This window comes from Ixodes scapularis, unplaced genomic scaffold (assembly GCF_016920785.2).
Source record: "Ixodes scapularis isolate PalLabHiFi unplaced genomic scaffold, ASM1692078v2 PGA_scaffold8__174_contigs__length_109621045, whole genome shotgun sequence".
NCBI classification, from domain to species: Eukaryota; Metazoa; Arthropoda; class Arachnida; order Ixodida; family Ixodidae; genus Ixodes; species Ixodes scapularis.
This window is the reverse complement of record NW_024609883.1, coordinates 105,396,074-105,418,011: the sequence shown is the minus strand read 5'-3', so window position 1 is coordinate 105,418,011 and position 21,938 is coordinate 105,396,074. Positions and strand designations below refer to the sequence as shown.

General features: G+C 50.5%; 1 protein-coding gene across 1 annotated transcript in view; it reads left to right on the top strand.

Annotated features, from left to right (window-relative positions):
* The first annotated feature begins 1,071 nt into the window (after window positions 1-1,071).
* LOC8053248 (CUB and sushi domain-containing protein 1) overlaps window positions 1,072-21,938 on the top strand; it is a 168,662-nt gene continuing 147,795 nt past the window's right edge. The window contains exon 1 of the mRNA XM_042286846.1: window positions 1,072-1,557. Coding sequence (XP_042142780.1) covers window positions 1,506-1,557 — 52 coding nt within the window. The 5' untranslated portion in view covers window positions 1,072-1,505. The remainder of the gene's footprint in view (window positions 1,558-21,938) is intronic.

The following is a 21,938-nucleotide window of genomic DNA, read 5'->3' as shown; positions in this document are numbered from 1 at the left end:
TTTCGGGTCCTCGCCGCTGCAAAAACTTTGCGCTGGCGTCAGGTTCCCCGAGAAACGGCTCTTTGATGCTCTGCATGCGCTACCAGACCTTCGCGCTCCAAATCTGCGACCGGGCACCCTATGGCTCCGTCGTCGAACTGCCAGGCTTTGTGAGTGTAGAGGAGGCTGTGGTGAGGCAAAGTAAAACCGAACTAAGAAATCTACAAAAAAAAAAATAGATTAAAGAAGGCGCCAGTGAATCGAAGGTAAACGCGTCAAAAAGGAGCAACGCCCTACCAGCGTCTACAGGGCAGGGGTTTCATTGGAGTGTGGGGGCCAGACCCCCGAGGAGTCCACGGTCTACGTCAACAAGATTTCCTAAAAAGGCAACCTCGTGCTCTCTGCTCTTTGGAAGTTTCCCAAGTGACATCTTGAACTTTGATTTGTTCGTGGGACTACTTTGGGCTCTTACCTGTTGTAATGACAAAAGTTTGAATGGCGCCACCTCGCCAACGGGCTGACATTTTTTTTTTCATTTTTTTTTAGTAGAACAAGAGAGTTCCACCGTCATTCTCGTTGCTCAGTTGACTCGGAAATTAATCGAACTTCGTATGTATCGAAAGAAAATATATTCTTCATATGACAGCTTCTGCATTTCTGCCGATTTTATTGGCGGCAATCTCAGAAAATACTCGTATTTCAATGGTGATAGCTTTTTGGGGCGAGAATAGTAGAGGAATTGCCCTGTAGGTGCAATGGCAAAAAGAAGGAAAGCAACAATTAAACGGAACACGAGGCAAATGAAAGCTATAAGAGCAGTGCCATGTTTCGAGCGGAAATGAATCGACGATGTGAGGTGAGTATCGCGTATTTCATTTGTATAGCTCTCGAGACATGGGAACAGGGGCTGGCAGCCTGCGGGACGCGTCTCGGCGAGCGGCGGGTCGCTTGTCTAGGGATTTCTCGGTGTGCCGCTAGGGAGAAACACGCGAGGCCTAGAGGGAGAAAAGCAAAACGAGGTGGCGGAAGAGGCGAAGAGAGAATGTGAGCGGAGGGGGATCGGGTCCCGTGGAACAGAAGGCTACTCGGGCCAGTTGGGATCGAGACGCCGTGGCGGGTGCTCGGAAAAGTTACCTGCGCGCACTTCGCGCCTCGCTCGAAGTTTTCCAGCGACGAACACGTGCTCCGTCTCGCGTTACCTCGCTGTGTCTTCGGTGTCTGCATCGCGCTCCCCGGATGAACGAAGGCCATCGTTCGGATCTCGTACCCCACGTGCAAATGAATCGGCGCCCAAGTTCGAGCACAGTTCCCAGCGAGAACCTCAGCCTCCTCGGTGGTCGACAGTACTGTCCTTAGCCTCGTGTTGGACGCGCTGAAAGACTCGGGGGGCGTGTCGAGGAGCTGCCTGGATTAAGCCGTGCGGAGACAAGTTTGGAGTTCTTTGCCTGGCGGAAGAGCTGAGACGATGCGTGCTGCAGAGGGATGTGTTGGGGGATGATACGCTGATCCCGGTGGAAGACGCGAAGATGGACCTCTTCGTCGGATTTCTGGCCGTTTTTCTCCTTCGGATCGCCGCGGGTAAGCGGAACTTCCGTTGTACTTTTCAAAAACGCAGACGGTGGAGGGTCACCGCGCTGTGCACCTAGCAGTTGACATCCAGATAGTGAAACGGCAATCATTAGAATGAATCTCGTCGGAAATTCCGCCGTTCCTCGTCGGAGCACTTAGCTGGTATTTTGAATATCTGAAGGGAGCTGAAGAAACGAGGGGCCAGGGGTCTCCCCAGGAATTGAAATCAGGGGGGTGTCTAAATCTTTTTGGGGGGTTAAGGGGGGGGGGCATTGCGAATATAGGAGTCGTTGTCAATTAAGGGGGTGCCTTCGGAAAAACGAGGGGGGGGTCCTAACCCCCCCTAGGGGGGGTCTAGGGAAATCCCTGCGAGGGGCGCTTCTCAGGCTCAAATCTGATTGGCTGCGGAGCGATAAGAATTAAGATAGCGTGCATTCCCTGCGCTGCTGTCAGCTGCTCTGTAGGTACGATGGCGATTGGTTTCGCGAGGAGAACGTTGGACGCGCAATTTACACGCCTAGATCCACGAGCATACGTAGATCTGCTTATAGTTGCACGTTACGAGCGTACAAGCACTTTAGACAAATATTGGAGACAGACGTTACACTCTCGCACATTTCTAGCGTTAAATGGTGTTGGAAACAAATCATAATTTCAGGAATCTTGGCCAACAACACGTAACCTTAATCGTCTAAATGGGCGAATTCCCGATTATAATGACTCCATCGCCAGTCCGTTAATAAAGACAACGATGGGACTGTCCTACATCCGCACGGCTACGTAACTGCCACAAAAGTCGTTTTTCTTTTTAAACTATTCTTTTTGTTCGGATAGAAGTTTGATTCGCCGAGCGATTGAGCTGTACCACGTTGCGCACGAACGAAAGAAAACTAGCGTGCGCTGCGCTTCCGATGGCGCTGGGAAACTACGAGGGTTTCGATGGGTGGAGAGCGCATCTAGCTCCCGATCTCGCGGGGGGGTCCTTGGAGTGGCGATCGCTCCGTCCGCTTCGCTGTCGACATTCTTCTGGCGGTATACACGTTTGCAAGTCCGGTCTCAGGGCGCCGCCATGTTCCTGAATGGGGTGCGCTCTTGGGCGCGGCCACAATCTGATTACGACGCCTTAGCAAGGCTTCGTAATCGGATTATGATTCGCCCAAGCGCACCCCAGTCAAGCAAGATGGCAGCGCCCTGAAGCCGGACTTGCAGACGTGTATAGTCCGACGACGACAGGCGCTGGACAGCTGTTGTCTGCCACTGCGTTGGGACCGTATGCTCGCCTTGACGATGGGCGTAAGTCGGGCTTTTTCTACCATAGACGCACTGATGGCCCCTGGGCGTAAAGCCTGACTGCAACCGCATTACTCCGAACTGTTGAATCAACAAACGGACAAACAAGTTTAACTGTCGCGAGAACCCAATTTTCGACAATTTCACCACTCAAAAAAGTAAGCGAAAAATTATTGTACGCCAGTATTTCACCCCATGGTAAGGAGCAGAGAGCCTACCCCTTCCAATCTCCAAGCATTCCCAGAGAGACTCGGCGAAATGTCGAGCCCGAGAAAAGAGCGTCGTTTACAGTATTTGATGTAACGGATGTGCGGAAACGTGTATTTCTCGTTTCTCAACTAGTACTTAAATGTCTGTCGATCTGGCCACTCTTCGTGGCTTGTGAAGATTATTTGCCGATTTCCGCTGGTCCATGAGTTTGTCGCAAGAAGGCCAGCTAGTATGCACAGAGGAAGAAGGTGTCCCATGGAACGAATCTACAAACCGACGAAAGTCGAAAAGTTTCGAGTGCTACATAACTTTTGCCAAATTACCCCAGCACCGAATGCTCGGAACTCAGGTATACATGGCTGCCCGTACTCGCATTAGGTGTACACAAGATTCGAACCGAAAGAAAGCGTTGAGGAGCGCGCGTGTAATGCATTGGCGTAGCCAGGAGTTTATTTCGATGGAGACTGATTATGTGATGACTTGGTTTGCCACCCTGGCTACGCCACTGGTGCCGAGGGCCATTGGTTCTGCGGAGCACCGACTCGTACAAACGCCACACGTACAGCGCGGGTAACTACATTCGCAGCACGAGGTTATTCAGCGAGGCTTCTGGCAAGTTCCATTTGCAGCAGGTATGGCGCCTACCTCGCTCGCTTTCTGAAGCGACGAACTTGCCCGCGCTGGGCTGTGCATTTGTGAGCACCGCAAATTGGCAACACTGCGGCAAAGCCAAATCACGGATTTGCACGGAAGCGCGCGCAGCTTGAGCGTGGAATTCCACGGGCTTTTGCCGCTTGGAGACACGGCCGCCAATGGGACCGCAGCTCGAACCACTTGGAGTTTCTCAGCCGGCGGAAAAGCCAGGGGTCCGGTTGCCACCCTGTCCGCCTAGAATTGGATGGGCCGTACCTGCGTGCGCTGCTGGATATCCGCTGCTACACACATTCAAGACACCAGGTCGCGTCGGCAGTCGCACTGGACCATAGAGAGTCCGCGTGGACCTAATTCGAAGCCAGCCTACTTTTCCGCTGTCGAAACCGAAATCGAGATTGGCGAGCCCCCCGAAGAGAAAGACTGCCGTACACCGTGCCTGCAACGCTCCGCGGAATGGACGGTTTTCCTAATTCGCAGTTCGAAAACACTCGTTTGAACCGAGCGCGGTCTCCGGCGACCCGTTCCGCGGAGCAACAGGCTCGAATACGGCGCCATCAGCATACGCTCGAGCCGTGAATTGGAAAAAGTAAAAATGCTTCCATTCTTGAACTGAAGTAGAGCGCCGCGCTTCAGAACGCGCAATCAGCCGCGCTAATAACCCTCAGCCCTTTTCAGCGCAGACTTGAACACACACACGCGTAAACACAGGTTAGACCCGCGTGTGACCCGCACAACCCGCCGACACGCTTTTTTTTGTTATCATTATTGTTAAAAATTGAGTTTACGGGGAGAGGACAGGCAGTCACACCGATTATAAGAAATAAAGTCAGGCCGCATAAGCGAAGAAGAACAAGACAGAGTAGGCCTCTCGTGATCTCGAAGAGTCTCGTTTGCCAAAAGTCGTGACTCACGAGACAAAAGGCAACGGGCGAAGAATAAGCTTCGTGACTCCCTCGACGCACTCGTCCCGTTGGCTAAAAGAACGACCGCGACTTGGGGGTCGGAGGCCGTGACGTCACTGACGGCGTCGTGCACCTTCGTCTGACGGTGACAACGTTCGTGACGGTCGCCGTCGGGTGGCACGGACGACCAACAACTGTTACGGCGGGCCGGAGTACTCCGGTAGTTGCGTAATCTTTTTTTTTTAAACTGTCTACGGGAACCCTGCGCAGAACCTCGCTCGCGCATGTTGGTCCCCCCGTAGCGAGGCCATGGGAGAACCTGTCGGTGTGACGTCAGGCAGGCGCAACCAATGGCGCTGCGCCGTGAAAAGTCCGGAACTCTCTTCCCCAGCGTGGAAAGCGGGTAGGAACTGCGTATTACTGCTGCCGCACCTTCATCCGACGGAATGTCTAATCGATTTGCGGTTTGTAACTTCCAGAAACGTAGAGAACTTTCTCCGAGCTTTGGTTTCGTTTTTTGACAGCCTCTGTTCTTTGCTCCAATCAAAAGCCGGCGAGCAAATTAAAAAAAAAAAAGCCTCCTTGCCGCCGTTCCGTAGGATGACCGATCGCCTGGTGACCATAATCGAGCGCCTGCTTCGAATCCAATATCGAGAATACTGTCGTGGTGGGACGCTCTACCGCATGTATTCGCGGCAGCCCCACGATGTGTAACGAAAAAGCGGAAATGTGTCCCCTGTAGGGATGCTCTCCGCTTGCGGTGTGTCTTGCCAAAGGTAGTCCTCTTATGTTTGGAGGGCGCAGTTGTCCGCATTCATTTTTCGAGGAGAAAAGGTACGAAATAGTCCGCTCTATCTTAAAATAGTTCGTACAGAAAAGCGGGCGTTAAGCCTAGTTCACATGCAGCGGTTTTGGCCCTAGAGCGGCGCGATTTCTGCCGTCGCGGCGCTCTGGCCAGCACCAGCAATTCTGCGGCACGAGCGCCGCGACGGCAGAAATCGCGCCGCTTTAGGGCCAAAATCGCTGCATGTGAAACAGGCTTAAGGCTTTCTGCGCTCGGGTACTAGTTTTATTTTAGCGCACCGAACGTCGAACGATATGCCAATAGTAAAATCCAAATTTATCCCAGCCGAAAATTCATTTCATGGCCCTTTGGAAGATATCGCGAATGAATTTTGGGCTGAGAGAAATGGGGATTTTACTAACCGCATGTTGCTTAGTGCGCTCAAAGGATCTGATACTCGACGGTAGATAACCGCTTTTCGGTCAAATATTCTCGAAATCTAGCGGACTCCTTTCCTCGAAGGTTCTCCGCCTTCTCCCTGTGATGCATCCGCAGTGCCCAATTGCGCGTCAGCCGAACCCAGCTCACGCATTGGACGCGAGCCCTGCGCCACTCGGACGTCAACGCTCGTCAACAATCCATCCGTCGACGAATATTTCAATTCCCGTCCGTGGCCAATGGGTGCCCTGACAGCATTGATCATCGCTTGCGAATGACAAGTTTCAGGGCGTGAGTCAAAAGCACGCTGGAAGCTTGGAGCATAGCCTCCTCGATACCCACAAAGCCCATGGCAGTCAGCAGTTTCACCAGAAATTGAAATAAGGGGGGGGGCCTAGATTTTTAGGGGGGGTAAGTGGGAGGGGGGGGCATTGAGAATAGAGAGGCAGTTGCAAATTAAGAGGCAGCCTTCAAGAAAACAAGGGGGCGCGGGGGAGGTGTACACGCCCCGCAAAGGCTGTGTAGGGAAATCACTGCTGGCAGTTCGACGACGGAGCCATAGAGTGCCCGGTCGCAGATTGGGAGCGCCAGGATCTGGTAGCACAGATCGTTCCTCGGGGAGCCTGACGGCAGGCAGCGCACAGCTTTTGCAGCGGCGAGGACCCCAAACATGGTTTTCAAACCCGACGAGAAAAGAAGCGGTAGCGCGAAGGACGCGAAAAGCTCGAGCGGACATTCCATCGCTCGGGACAAGTGGGTTTCGGCGTCTCGCCGTAGCGGGGCGCCCGTTACAGGCCTCTCGTCTACATTTTCCCATGCGGCGGCCGCGTCTCGTTGCGATCTGCCAGGCTTTGCCAGTAGAGAGGAGGCTATGGTTGGAGGCATCGCGTCGGGTGCCAAAGCACGTCACGCCCACGTGATTGCTCATTTCGCTTTCGAGATGAGGATCAGAGCTAACCAGAAAGAAGTTAAAAAACCGCGGGGCTCACACTGCTTAAAGCCGCTAAAGCTACGCCTCAGAGTGACTACACTTACCCACCTTGTGGCTTCAAATCAGGGTTGCCAGTTACCTGCAGCTTTATCTAAAAGCGCGGGAAACACTTTTCAGTCCTCCGCAAATGTTTCAACAGTTCGCGACAGAGCGAGGCAATATTACACGAGCTTCCGGAGGATCGAAAGAATAAACGAGCAGGAAAGCCTGAAGTTGGAGAGGCTGGGGGCTCTCATGGCACGCCCTCTCGGATCCTATCGGTCAGCAATAACAGACTAAGCTCGCTTCGGTTTACCTGGTAACTATTTTTCTTCGCTTTTTGTTCCGCTAGCGTGTCGCTCCTATCCTCCAGCGACCCAGGCTCAATTGCCGAGTAACTGCGTCTGATATTCCGTAGAAGAGAGCGAATGCGCACGCTCAGAACGCATTACACAGTCAAGTAAACAAAGCAAAGCAATGACTCGAATGCTGTATACTCGGCGTAAACTTTTCGTGCCATGTTTCGGACGCAAAAAAGGCATCTCACCACCGAACTTAACTGCTCGGCGCTGCTATACGAACAATGCGCGCCAGTTGCTTTCTTCTTGAGCTGACATCGAGTCTATGGAACTTGACCTCCAGTGCGTCCCCGAAGCGGCCCGCTTCTCAGCGCTTCCACAACACTCGTTCGCCCCGTGCAGAAACTGCTTTGTTTGTCCTTGGTGCCGCCTGACTCATCGGACGCGACGCTTCGGGATCTGCTACACGGCGACGCTCATCCGAGACGCCACGTACCTCAGAGTCACATGACGACCTCGCCGTCGCCGAATAAAGGGCGCATGTACGTCGACAGTGCGGCGTGCCGGGAAATTCGCTTTGGTCGCGTTCCGGGAAGCCTGACATTTTTCCCGGCGCTTGTATGCGGGTTGCGCGTGTCGGTGTTTCAAGGTTCCGCGTTTCTTCGTCGATAAACAAGGCACCGACACAATAAAAACGGCAAAGTTTTTTTGTGTTATTTTTCTTTTTTAACAGTACTGCTTTCATTGCGGTGCCTGCGCTGCAAGGTTTCGAGAGATGTCCGCCGTGCAGCGCGACCGCTTTCTCTGAATGTCTAGCCTACCTCGGCTGGCCGAAGGGTGCGTCCCTCGACGTAACATTCACCAAATTCGGATGGTCCATGGATCTTCTAATATCGCTACTTATTTAGACCCGTTGGCACGCTGATTCAACGTGCCGGAATTTTCGCCTGATAATTGTGATATAATAGACGTACAAACACAAACGTTCGCGAAAAATACCTGGCCATTATTTCTGGTGGCTAAAGAACTCAAACCGAAAGTAGTAACGGCTCGGTAACGGTTACTGTTATACTTATTAAAACCTCTAGGCGAAATGCTGTGTCACTTTCATGTCAACCGAAGCTAAATTGCCCATTAACCCGACAGTTAAAGTTCATTCTTGCTTATATTTATAACGGGAAGCGCCGGTCGCCGACGCCGTTTCATCTAGATATGCCGATGGCAGTTGAAGATCCCGCCTAGAGGTTTTATTTTGTTATTCGAGAAAATGTGCCGGAACCGGTTGACTATATCGGTTGCAGGTTAATTTTAACGGTGAGGGTTATGGTTCATGTGCCGTAACCGTACGTGAAATTTAGCGTGCTTTACCGAATCGTAAAACTGGCGCAACCGTGTAAACGATGATGATGATTGCGTTTGACCGGCAGCGCCACCATCTAGTAAACATCTCAAACGTTCTGCAGCGTACAAATTCGTGGTGTGAGTAGCTCGAGTTTCACCGCGTACTTCTGGTGTGAACAAGACTGCCGAGGTTACATTTTCCGGTCGGAATTTCGAGAGCTCCGAAGGTACGCAGAATAAATAGTGTTCGAACGACCTCGAAGCTAAGTGATGCGCGGCCGTCATCTCAAACTTGAACGATCCAACGAACGTTCACGGTGTGTGCCGCACTGCCGTCGAACCAACTTTTTTTTTTTTTTTTTTTGCTCGCGTTTAGCACGGCAGCTAGTTCGCCCGGATGGTGAAAATTTACTCACGTGGACGCGAATGTCCCCGAGAAGAAGGATATGCGCTGGCAAGCTTGAAAATGACGAAAGGGAAGCAAAACTCTCGATGGGCGGAGAGCGCGATAACAATTCCACGTGTGGCCACCCTCAGAGCGGAATTCCTGTTCCGCACGTCTTCTCGCAAACCTGGCTTCCCGTTTTGTTCTCGAGAAATCCAAGGGATGTGACGGACGTAGTACATTAAAGCCAACGCGCGAAGGCAGGGAAAAATTGAAAAGAAAAGAAGACAAATAATCGTATATTCGCTTTTCCACCGAGGCTGGCAATTACTACAGTCACTAGTGAGTCGTAGTGTTGCGCGTACGAGCGAACGCAAGCACCGTGCATTTGCGTTAGCGTTGCGTGTTGCACACTGCGCATGCGCGGAACTGCGATCCTGAAGTGGCGCGTAGCGACGACACGCATGCCCAGCGTGGAGCCACGCAACGCTTCTCACCCCCTTAACTTTGCCATGGATTAGAAAGAAAATGACTCTGTTTTTTAATGTATCGTGGTTAAATAACTATTAGTGCACACTTCCGCAACTTTTTATTGCAATATATGAAATATTAGCGGAGAAATAAAACAATTTCGGTACGCCGACGGTGCAAAACCATATGTTTTGGAATGAAACTTGTATGTTTCCAATTTTCTAACTGTAGATCCGCACCGGTACGACCTAGAATGATGATCATACTCTTATTGGAAAGAGAATTTCTTCGCAGCTTCAGCACATTAAACATACTTGTTCGATAGGAAGCGTCATTCGGGCTAGAAGACGGTATAGTCTAGCTTTCCCGTGGAAGAGGCACATGGCCAAAAGTCGAAAAGCCCAACCTGAGTGAACAGACAACTGACTGAAACCAACATTCGTCTATAGAAAGTCACACGGATTTCTCTAGTTTGTATCGTCGACGATGCTTGCCCTGCCCGTAATTGCTGAGCCTGGTTTGTGTGTTGCGAGCGCATTCCATTCCTCACTCGTTTCCTTATCAATGTCCCCGTGTCGTCAACGAAATGGCACTCGAAGGAAGCTTTTTAAGCTCGGACTCCCTCAGCGAAGCCACGCTGGAGATCGGGTGTAAGCGGAAGGCACCTCGTCTGCTCTTCGTGCCTTTCGGTTGCCGCCACAACCAGTCAAATCAAATGTAGTGGTATGGAAACTTAGGTTCTCCGTTTCACGTTTTTGCAGCAACTTTCGTTTTAGGAAACCTATTATTTCGATGAATCGCCCAGTTTATTCTTCGTTGCGGACGTTTCTAAACTAAACTTTAATAAGGAATGCGGCTAGATATTAATTTTTCTATTCAAAAGATTTCCTAACGGCCAAAAGATATGGTTTTGATGAGGAAAAAATGCCCATTTATGGTGGGATGCCTTTCAAATTCTCATTTTGCGTAGAAAAAGCGCATATTTGGGAATAAAAACTAGATAGCCGCACCCCCCACCCCCTCTCCCCTATCTTCTAGTAACGGCTGAAGCTTAGAAATGCTCAATATTTTTCTCGCAATTTTCTACGATCGATTTCTTCGCCAAGTGAGGCGACTTACATCAGTAACTGTGTACCTCCCCGTGTAGCTTATGGGCAAATATTCCCACGAAGATGAAACGTCCTACAGTGCATTTGGCCAACGAGATGAATATACCCTTTGCATTTCATTGAGCGACTGGTTTGAAAGTCGACAGTTGGAGATTGTGTGAAGAAAGGCTCTCGCTTCCTGATTCCTTCTTCGGCCGTAATCCAATTGCCTGCGGGGCGAGAATAAGATGGACTAGCCTGCCGTCTTATTTCTTTATTATTATCTAAGCTGGCAGTGTACACCTAACAAGAAAACACCGTCTTCCAACAATCCGAAAGAAGTAAAATGCCGCGACGAATTGATTTCTACAGAGATTTCTGGGTTCTGGTCCGCTATTTCACTTCGGAGTCCACCGACAACCGCGCGCTTATCCCTGCGCCAACCTCGAGTTGTTCCGCTGCCGGCCTCAAGCTGACATCGCCGGAGGAACGCACGTGACAAGAAGACGTCGCCACACATCTCTCGCCGTCTGTGTGTTGGTGACGAGTTCTCACCAAAAATACTTTCCAGACTCGCGAACGGGTCAGAAATGTATCGTTAGTCGGTAACGGTCGCCCAGAAGAAGCAGGTGACACAAGGTCCACCATGCAGCAGCCAAGAAAGCTCTCTCCTCGACCAATATCGGACCCTTGGCACAATGCGGGCGTGCGTATGCAGCGAGCGCGATCTAAGAGTATAATTGGGTCTCCCGCAATAGCCTCTCGCGAGGGCTGTTTCTTTGGACAGCTGCGTACCCTCTGTAAAAGCGAGCAACGCGGCGCTGAAGCTCCATTTGTAAGGAACCACAGCCAGCTGGGTGGATGTTTTGGCACCACTTGAAGGATATAATACTGCAATATCTTCGTCCGACTGCGCCACGCGCCGTTCGCGTCGCTTTTCCTGACGAAATGTTCTCCGCGCAAGGTCGTCCGATTAATTGGGAAGGGTCCTCGGCGCAAATTGTCGGGCTAATTGCTGGCTCGCGCATCGAGACCGTTAGGAAACAGTCATCAATGAAACGTGGGGAAAGGGTGGTCGAGTCGTCAACGCCCTCTCTCGCCGGCCGACCCTGAAAGCCTCTCGAAAGCTGGCCAGTGCCGATCAGGGTCCCTGAACGCCCTTCGTCGGCTCGGGGCATCTATGCTGGCGTAGGGGGGGGAGAGAGATTCGATCGTGTACTTAGAGAGGGAGATGTGTTTCCTTTTCAATCGGGGGAATGTTGACGCTTGGTAGACCACTGCCGCTTAGCAGCTGCATTCCTACTTTCGTCTTGTCCCTAATATCGTGGACTAGAGAGCGTAGAGCTCCGCAAAGTGCTTTCCATGCCCGGCACTGGCGCAAGGAAAGCGCTTTCTGTTGTTACCGGGCCGTCTAAAGAAATGGCCGACTGAGAAGAGGCGATCGCGCAAGTTCAGTGGCCGACCTCACACTGCGCGATTCTCGAAAGACCGATGGCAAGCGTCCTTCACGCTCTCGTCTCTGGGCGTGCGATTTTGACGAAGTTGCACCTGCAGTATGCATGGCACACGTGCCGGCACACATGGGGTGCCAGCCAGGGCGCCATGTTTGCCAGTGTGAAGGTGATTGTGTCGCGTGTATGTTTAGACAGCCGGAAGTCACACTGTTAATCCCCATTGGTGGAGGCCATTTACAATGGCCTCCACCATTCATTGTAAATGGAAAATAGATATATTATTATTATTAATGAGCATGCAATGCACAGTCTGCGATACACGAGGTTCTATGACATTGACAATACAAAAACTGTCTGCAGACAAGTTAGAAAGCATACATGAACGCTTCGAAGACGCGTGAAATGTGTCCGCAGATGTGGTCAAGCGTGCAGCTTTTGTATGAGCAGTCTGCTGTTTCCGCCGTAGACTGAGCCAGTGCACAGCTAGCCCTTTCATGCGCATCGCGCAATAGTACGCTACCGCACGCCAATACGACGCTCATCCAGTTCGAAACCGGCACGGATGGAGCCCGTTTGGAAGCGCGAGCTTTCGCTCCACCTGCTCTGCGGTGCGCCAACGCTCTCAGCTCTACCGAAACTCCCATTGCTCGAAGCGAAGGGAAACAAAGCAGGTCGTCTGCCTATCTCAAGGAGGTGGAAATCCCAGGACCGAAAGTAAGGTTTCCCAGGACCCGGCTTGACGTCCCGCCCCCGCAACGCCCGAAAACCAACGCATTCCGCTTTGCGCACCGACTCTCGTCGTCTGCTCACCGCTCAGATCGGTGCGCTACGCTACATCTGCTCGCTGTCTGTGGTCCGCTTCGCCTGCCCGCAGTCACGGCTGGTACACCATGCAATACGGATGCCACCTCCTGCCCACTAGAACCTCTTTGTCTGCAAACTAACAGCACCATTCCACCAGGCGTTTCTGCGGCGTCTCGAAAACCAGCCGGAAAGCGCCAACCGGCCGCGATCCTCAATAGCCAACGGAATCCAGAAATCTCGAATGGGGATCTGCTTCCGCCTCTTTTAACGCCCTTTCCTCGTTATGGCCATTAGGTAAACAGCCGCGGAAACGAGAAGAAAAAGCGATACAGAGAGAAGCGATCCGGGAAATAATCGGCACGAGGTCCCAATCTCGGTGTGTCATCGCCGTCCTCCGCGATCCTGGGAAAGAGTATGTCCCGCGAGACGACTTCTCCGACTAGACTCCTCAGGGCGGCCCGCAGCGGACACTACGATCCCCTTCGGCCAATCCAGCGCCGAGAAGGTGATGACTACGTGCCCGGCGTGCCGCCTCTTCCAAAGGTCACGTGATGCCGCATCGGATCGGCTTTTCTTGGCTCGTGGCGTCCTCGGCGCTCCGTCCTCGTGTGGATCCGCTGCGACGACGCGGTTCAGTGGCTCTTGCCCGGAAGTGACCCCTGGCTGGCTGCCTTCCGGTTTAATGGCACGTGACCGAAAACAAAATAGCGGCGCCTCGCCCTCTCGAGCCAAAAGCGCCCGACTGAAACAACCCGGTTAGTGGGGACCGCGGCTATCTTCTTTTTTTTCTCTTTTCATATCTTCTTGAGAGATTATTTGCGCGTCTCCGAGTTTGCTCAGGTATGTCCCTCGTTCCTTTTCACTTTGGGAGCTCCCGTTACAAGTTGCGCTGGCAACGCGTTACCGTAATAAGAGTCATCATTATTTTGGGCTCCTTGAGTGTCAGGTGGAGGGGCAAAAGGTAAACAGATTTACCTGTCGAGGCCCCACCACCCTATGCGGAGGGCAAGTTCGTCTGCTTCTCGCGCAGGGGGTAGCGGTGACGTCAGAGCGCCGAGCCCTGATTGGCTGATCGCGACCCCCTATCTGAGCGTCGTCTGCTCCTTTGCAGCGTCGTCTGCTCGCAACGTCGTCTGCGTCTGTCTTACCTTTCCTGCGACTTTGGGAAGTGCAGAGGCCAGATTCACGAAACGACGTTACGCCAAAAATGTGCGTAAGACAAAACTTTAGAACAAATTCGTATTCACGAAACGAAATTTTAGTAAGTTTTGCGCAGGTTACGACGAAATCCTACGACAGCACCGAAGCTGTCTTACGCACTTCTTACGATCAAATTAGCATGGCCGACAGCGTCGCGGTCGCGACGACCCACGGACGTTTATTTTTCTACGTGCGCTTCTCACTCGTACCGACTTCTAGCAGCAAGAAAAAAGTACTTGAAACGGACCATGACGAACAAGAACGCTGGATCCACAAACACTTGGGAAAAGCTCCAACGGCCACAATTTCATGGAACGCGACCAAGCGAGCACGGCAGTTAGGCCTAGCAGGCAGTCGGCGACTCGGCGACCGTCTGCCCACGACCGGCTGGCGTGCTGAATGGAATATGCCAGCGCGACGCTTGTGAACCCTTCCCGTATTATATTTTGAGCGCTGAGCTGAATTTTAGATTAAGAGGTCAATTTCTTCCTCTTGTTATCTTCTTGTTTCCCGAGGCAACGGTGACTCTCGCCGGTGAAAAAGCGCCGAATCTCCGACAGACGCAGGAAAGGTAAAGCAGCCATCGCTTTGACTAGCAGACGTGAAGCAGACGACGTTAACTGCGCCAACCTGCCGACGCCGTTAAAGAACGAGGGGTCTCGCCGCACACGAAAGGAGGGAAAAAGTATTTGGGAGGGAACTTGCGAACACTAACACGCTCACTCTCGGTTCTTAGCAAACAAACCTCGGCGCATCGGGACACCTCGCCAGTGAGTCCTTTGACTTCCCTCCTTGATGCGCGTCTGCTAGTTGTTAGACAAAAACAACGTACCGCTCGAGTTATTTCGTCTGCCCTCTGTGAAAGGCCAAGTCGAGCTCGCTCGTAAAGACCTGCGCTTCCGAAAGTCGCAGGAAAGGTGAGACAGACGCAGACGACATTGCGAGCAGACGACGTTGCAAAGGAGCAGACGACACTGAGATGGGGGGTCGCGATCAGCCAATCAGGGTTCGGCGTTCTGACGTCACCGCTACTTCCTTTCTCTTGCGCAGAAGACGAAAATGAGCCCACTTGCGAGGCGTATACACTGCTCAGCAGGGAATCAAAACAGACTAGAAATGAACAAGAGAACGCGAGTAAAAACGACATTAAATCTGATCGAACAATGTGTCACTGTGCGCAGTAGGCACGAAACAAGGCTTCTACAGAATAGTGAATTAATTAAACCACACCAGGAGCAAAGTAGAACTTGGCAGGAGCTAGCAGCTTTCGAGCGAATAATCACACAAATAACTGTGGTCAGAGCTGATTATACGCTATTCAACCTAATGCTTAACCAAAACGCTATAGCCTATTCTAAAATATAACGTTTCATGTTACTTTTGAAAGCAATAAGGGAAGTAGCATTCCTCGTTGATTCAAAAACACTTAGATGATCGTTCAAAAGCTGTGGTACGCTAGCGTCTGGGAGCCATAGTTTTTCCGCATTTTGGACTTTGTGTATATTTCCTTTCTTAGATTATATTACGTTGTTTCAGGGTGGTAGATCTCACAAAATTCATTTTGGTCACTGCTGTACTCGAGGTATATTTCCATCGCTAGTATTAAGATAAAGAGCTGATGGATATCTAAAATTCTATATTTTGCGAAATATGGGGCTGAATGATCGGTATAGTGAAGGTTTTCACTGCAACAAACAGTTTTTTTATTTGTTTTTGTTGTGGTTCCCCAGACTAGTAAGCAATAATGTAAATGAGGTTGCATAAGACAGTACAGTTGGCGCTTCAGCCAACAGGGAAAGAGATGTTTGAGTTTATAAAAGATTCCAATATATCTGGATATGCTAGAGCGAATATGGTTCATCTGATCTGTCCAGCTTAAGGTTTCTTCGAACCAGACACCTAAACATTTTAGGGAGGACACCCTTTCTGATTCTGAGTTTCTAAATTGTGCCTAGAAGTTTCTACATAGTTGCTTATGCACAGGCTTGAAAATAACATACTTCGTTTTGTTAATATTCAATTCTATTTGACTAGGCTCTAGCCTCAGCCCAAGTTCACGTAACCAAATGTTTGATAGACCTTCTATTACACTGAGATACTTATCCCTAAAAAAAAAAAAAACACATTGGTGTCGTCTGCATAAAGTATAATATCTGGAGTTGGCGGCATCTTTGCTATGTAATTCAGGTGCAACAGAAAAGGTAATGGTCCTAGAGCTTACGCCTAAGGCGCACCATAATTATTTTCATTAGTTGCGATTCACACTCATTGATTTTTGCATATTGTGATCGTCCAGATAAATGGCTATGAGTTAGGTTCCAAGTTGTGCCCCTTATGCCATAGTGCGTCAGCTTTTTCAGAAGAATCTAATGTTTAATCAAATCAAATGCCTCGCGAAAATTCAAAAAAATTCCTACAGTATATAATTGATTTTCAAAACTATTAATTAGCTTACCTTCGATATACAGCGAGGCTTTTTCCGTGGATTTGTTTTTCTGGAAGCCATATACTGTTGCTTTAGAATTATGTTTTTTTTTTTTTTTTCAAGGGAGCTAGAAAGCCTTACGTTGATTACCTGCTCTAGAATTTGTGAAAATAAAGGTAGCACGTAGATTGGCCTACAGTTATTAATATTGTTGCGTGGACCACCTTTATGTATAACACATACTCTGGCAAGTTTCATTTTTTCCGGAAATATACCTTTCAATAACGATGTGTTCCAAATATGTTCTAGAGGGGAGCTGATAAAGTGCGCGACTGCTTTAATCGGTGCCACTTTTCCATCATCTGATCCGGCCGCTGTGTTATTACCTCGATTCCGGAGGAGCCTGGTTATCTCCGCAACAGCACTGGATTCCGTCGCGTGCCTTCGCAGCACGATCCAGAATGTATCTGAAATGAGAAAGGTCCCGCAACATTCTTCGAAAAATGCATGATTTTCGACCAGTTCTACGTAGCTTAACCTATTGGTAGGTGTTTTAATGTCGTAGCGCATGTCTTGCGGGATACCGTCCTCATTGAAGTCTGCCGCCCGAGTTTCTGGCATCCGTCGTGGAAACAACTTCCTCTGCCCGATTATTTTGAAATCATTTCAGAAAGCACCGATTTTAAAGCTTTTGGGAAACGCGTTGCGAGAGCGCAAGTCGTAAAGCGTCGGTTCTCCAGAATGTTTCATTAGGGAGTTTTCGTAGACCGCGCTACCCCCCTCCGCTAAGCGTTCCGCAACGAAGAAGTCGCTACTGCGCCTGCGCGCCGATAGCCTTGACTGTGGAGTTCCCGCTATCGTAGCGGATTGCGGAGGGCCTTGCGGGACGGCGAAAACGATCTACGAAAACTCCCTATTACCTTCATCCGGTGTCCGTGACCGGAGACAGTTTTAGTGGACCGTACGCTATATTGCGGGCCGAGAGTGCGCACGCAAAGAACGCTATAGAAAGGCTAGCGTATTGCGTACGCACGCAACGCTGGGGATTTCGCGTTGCGTATACTAGTGGGCTTTGCGGGACGCTCTCGAGAGATCTCGAACCCAGCGAGAGCGCCAGTTTCAAGACGGCGGTTACCTCGACTGGGCGCAGCAAGGGTGACGTGGTGTTCGCCTAGTTCATTCGGTGTTACGCGAAATTGCGTGGTGTTCTGCAATTCTTTCCGGGACCTACCGAGGTCGAATCACATCGCCGTGCATCTGAAGGAGTGCGTACAGTGAAAATGTTCGCCGCTCGCAACATGCGTGAACGCTGCGATCTTCTCAACGCTAAGCCTCTTCGCGTAGTTCATCGCCGACGGACGAACGACTCTTCGAGAAATCGCCCAAGTTGTCGCTACGCACTGGATATCATTAGGTCATGAACTTCTTCCCGCAATAGCATTGATAAAGGGTACGATTTCCAAAGGACCATTGGCGGAGGCTCCGTGATCGAACATGGCTACGCACTCGTACTCGCATAGCCTCCCCGCAGAAAGGCGCGCTTGACTAGTCAGCTGCGGGTTTGTTTCATTTTGAAATAAAACTATTGGAAACGTTGTCATTTTAAATATTTTTTCCGAGGAGCATGGCGGCGCTATAATCACGCGGAATTGTACCGCTCTGGCAAATTGCATAAAAAATATCACGCGAGATGTTCACTCGGCAACGTAACGCAAAACTAAAATCGACCCGAGCAGGTCGTTTTTTTTTTTTTTTTTTTTTTTTTTTTTTTTTTTTGCGTGCGCTATACATTTGCGTTTTGCGTACGTGAGCCAGGAACGCGATACTAAGACCATCTAATGCTCTGCACCGTGAGCGCTCTGTGGCGCTTAAACATTGAACCCCTTCCAGCAGCATTTCTTCGCGTTTAAGCTGTTAATTTCGAAAGTGTGTCAATGAATCTTTTATGGCCATCGCGGACATTTGTCGCATTCAAAAACATCTTTACGCCCGACGTCCGGTCGGATAGTTGAAAGTAAATATACTCGGCAGCGACCCATATGTTTCGCTATGAGACGGCTCGTTCAAAAATTAAGTTTCTCGGCTTTCGAAGAAGCCAATAAACGGATCTTGGAAAGCTTCCGGGAGATGTCAAGTTTTTCCTACCAGATTCGAGTGCCTTCGTGCGTTGTTCGAAGCAGATGAGGGACATTCGCTTTAGCAACCGATCTTCCGGTTTCTAGCGTCTCGAGCTTGCTTCGAAATTGTTTCCGTGTTTTGTTTTTGTTTGCTCGTTCGTCCGCGGTGTAAGCGAGAGGGTTAGGCCGAGGCGAGCCCTTGGTCTCGGCCGGCGACTTGAACCCTAGGGCGGGGAGCTTTTATTTCGGGAAGCCGGGGATCCCCGGCATCGCCACCGGCTCTGGCCGCCGGCCAAGTCCTCCCACTTTTTCTTCGTTGCTCGTTTACTGCTCATGATTCATTTTTAGGCGCATGCTGCGCAACGGCTCCTGCCTAACCGAAGAACAACAACAAAAAACACTCGCATTAGCGGTGAAACAAAAACCACATAACACGATCTGCTAAAACTCTTCCGTGTTAGACCGATATGGCTATCGGAGCTGGCGCTGCCACTTGGAGACATAGTTTGAAGCACGTGCCGGGAGTACGAAAGAAAAGTTCTTAACACTGGCGATATCTCTGCACTATACGAGGCTGGGTTGAAGCAATGGAGCCACCGAGAGGAATCGGCATCCATGTCCTGGAAATTAATTGCGTACCTGTGATACATGGCGCTTGTTGTTCCATCCGGTCGCCGAGACCCCGTTCGACGACACGGGTTTATTTGCGTACATCGCTGACTCATCGAGTCCTCTGCGCCGCCGCTTGTTCGACACCTTCACTCGGAACGGCATTCGGATCTGGCTGGGCGGTTCCCGTGCCGAACACGAACGTACGCTTGTTCTAACCAAAGCGCCAACCAGCCCACGTGACGCTGCGAATATCATAGGCTATGTTCCAAATCTTACCCGAGTAACCTGCCTCCTACGTCAGCGGGTAATACCACGTGACATCGCGAGTAATCGATCCTCGACTCGATTTTGGAACGGCCAGGATAATCACCTGGATACTACGCGGATTGGCTTCGTCTTGGGCGACGGCAAAAAGAAAACACAGCAGCGATGGCAGAAAATAGCAGACGATTTTTTTGATCATGGAGAAAGCACCCGAAGAACGCTAATGTTAATGACGACGCTGTGTTTTTTGAGGTGGATCCACCAGCTCCTTTTACTCACCTTCGTTGGATCCACCAGCTCCTTTTACTCACCTTCGTTTTGAGCTGTATATTGAGATCAAAATTACTTACTCCTTACAGCTAGACATAAAAAATATGTTTTTATTAATCAGCGCGATCGCTGCAATTCTAGTCACGGTGCCCTAAACGCATATATTCCACGCATTGTAATTTGCACCGATTATGTTTTGCAGAAATATATTCCACACGGTGTAGCGGTACAGCGCGAGGGTGCTTTCTCCAGAATGATATGAAACTCACGTTCGCTTTGACGCGAATGTGATTACAGTGAAATTTTCGAAGCCTTCACTGCTTTACAAACGTTATCCTCTCATTACACACACTCTGGAGGAAACAAAAATACTACATTATCATATACCGAGTTCAAACATTTTCGGCCTTGAACGTGAGAATACGGCATTCCCCCAACGCCGAGGACGAGGATGCGGAGAAGCTCCTGTTTACGCTCGCACTCAGATAATAACAAGTACACGTTCCCGGGGAAGGTGGGCGGTCTGGATGTAATGCAGTCAATTCCTGTGCTGACAACAGGAAATCGCAATAACCACACATGTTGCACCTAATTATTTGTCATTTCGAACGTCCGCCACCAAAACCAACGGAGCAAGCGAGCTTTGACGGCTGTCGGCGCAGAAAGCAGACGACGAACAGATCACGTGACGTATTTACTCGATTTGATCCGACTTTACCCCCCGATCGAGGAGGGTAGCGCGAGTAATTACTCCGGAGTAAACAACCCGCTTCTGGAACGCGAGTTCTGACGTCATCGAGTAAGCTCGAGTAAGTTTTAGAACGCCACGGTACGAAACTTTTATTCCGGAGTCGGATCGAGTAAATTTTGGAACACAGCCTCAGAGATCGCCTCCTTTTCGCAGTAACTCTGACACGACGTTCGAACGTATTCGAACAGCGAGTAGAGAGAACGGCAGCTCCCTGAGTCTTCTCATTCCAAGCAGGGCTCGTACAAACACGGCACCGGCGCCTCTCTGGATTTGCTGAAACCGAGCACCGACTCACGCAGCGTTTCTTCGCCTAAGTTGGTACATATAGAGATGAAGACATTCTACCATACCGGTAGAATTTACGAGAAGTCTTTAAGTTCCCAAACCAAAACTGAAAAAAAAAAGAAGAAAAACCGGCGATCGCTTGTTCGTGTTGACTATGTCGCGCTCTGGACATGCGTTGTAGACACCGAAATCCGCGAGTGCAAGCGAAAGAAGCGAATAGGAATAAAAGGTCCGTGACAGGTGAGCTGCAAAGATGCTGTGGAATAGTTGAGACCTCCGTGTTTAGGTGCTGTCCCCCTCCGCTGTTGCTCGGTGGCGCTACTGTCGCCGCCCCGCTTCATTTCACGCGAATGCTGCGTTGGTGGGCGAACAGTGACTCGTTTGTTAACAGCATCCATGTGCGCCTGCGTGCATATATCGCGTACGGACTCCGCGCATACGCGCTTCAGTTGTTCCCAATGCAATACGCATTTTTGCTCCATTACCTCCAAGGAGCACCTTGCGAGTGTTTCCAGACGCGCCGCTCGTGCTGGCGCGTGAAGCCGTAACTCTTCTAAAGTAAAACCCAAAAATAAATACTACTTCGCACGTGCGTTCGTCAGCGTCTTATTTTGATTAGTGCGCGTACATCGACTGTATTAACATTCCCAGGGTTTTCTTTGGCACTTGGTTTTTTTTCTTTTTACGAAAGTTATATTTTCTACTCGAGCCACCCGCGCCTCGATCCCCGCTTTTCAGATCATATTCTTTTTCAGTTACGCTTTGACGGCGCAATTGTTTCCCATCGGCGCGAGCGGGGACCTCGTTTCTTAACTTCGCGTCCCCCGCCGCTATAGGAAGTATTCACTGGCGGCCATAGCTGTGTGCACGACTGCTGAGCGCGTGCTGACGGCGAGCTTCCACAGTTCTTTTGTAACGTGCAGTCCGCACCCTCAAGATTGCAACTCTTAGCAGCCTATTAATGTGGGCTCGTTCAGAGCATGCGCTCTAGACATCACCCACAAATATGGCGCCCAGTGAATACTCCTTACAGTCGGCGTCGCCCCAAACTGGAGTCGCGAATACGAGGCATGTAGAAACGGCCATCTGCTAACCGTTTATCCGAAAAGCGCGGACAGTACGAAGCAATTGTCGTCGCCTTTTTCGGACGCTAACGTTGCACGCGCGTAGCTCCCAGCGACGTCGCGTCAGCTGCCATTGTGCTGCTCTTGAGCGCCTTTCTGCAGCGCACATTTCGCATCGGCGAGCTTCTTTTTCTCGGCACGTATGCGAGGAGAAACGACCACCAGCACGATTCGGTGACGGTACGTCGAAGCCACGCGAATTGTTTTACAACCGCCAATGGCCACCTGAAAAGGAAATTCAGTGCCAAGCTG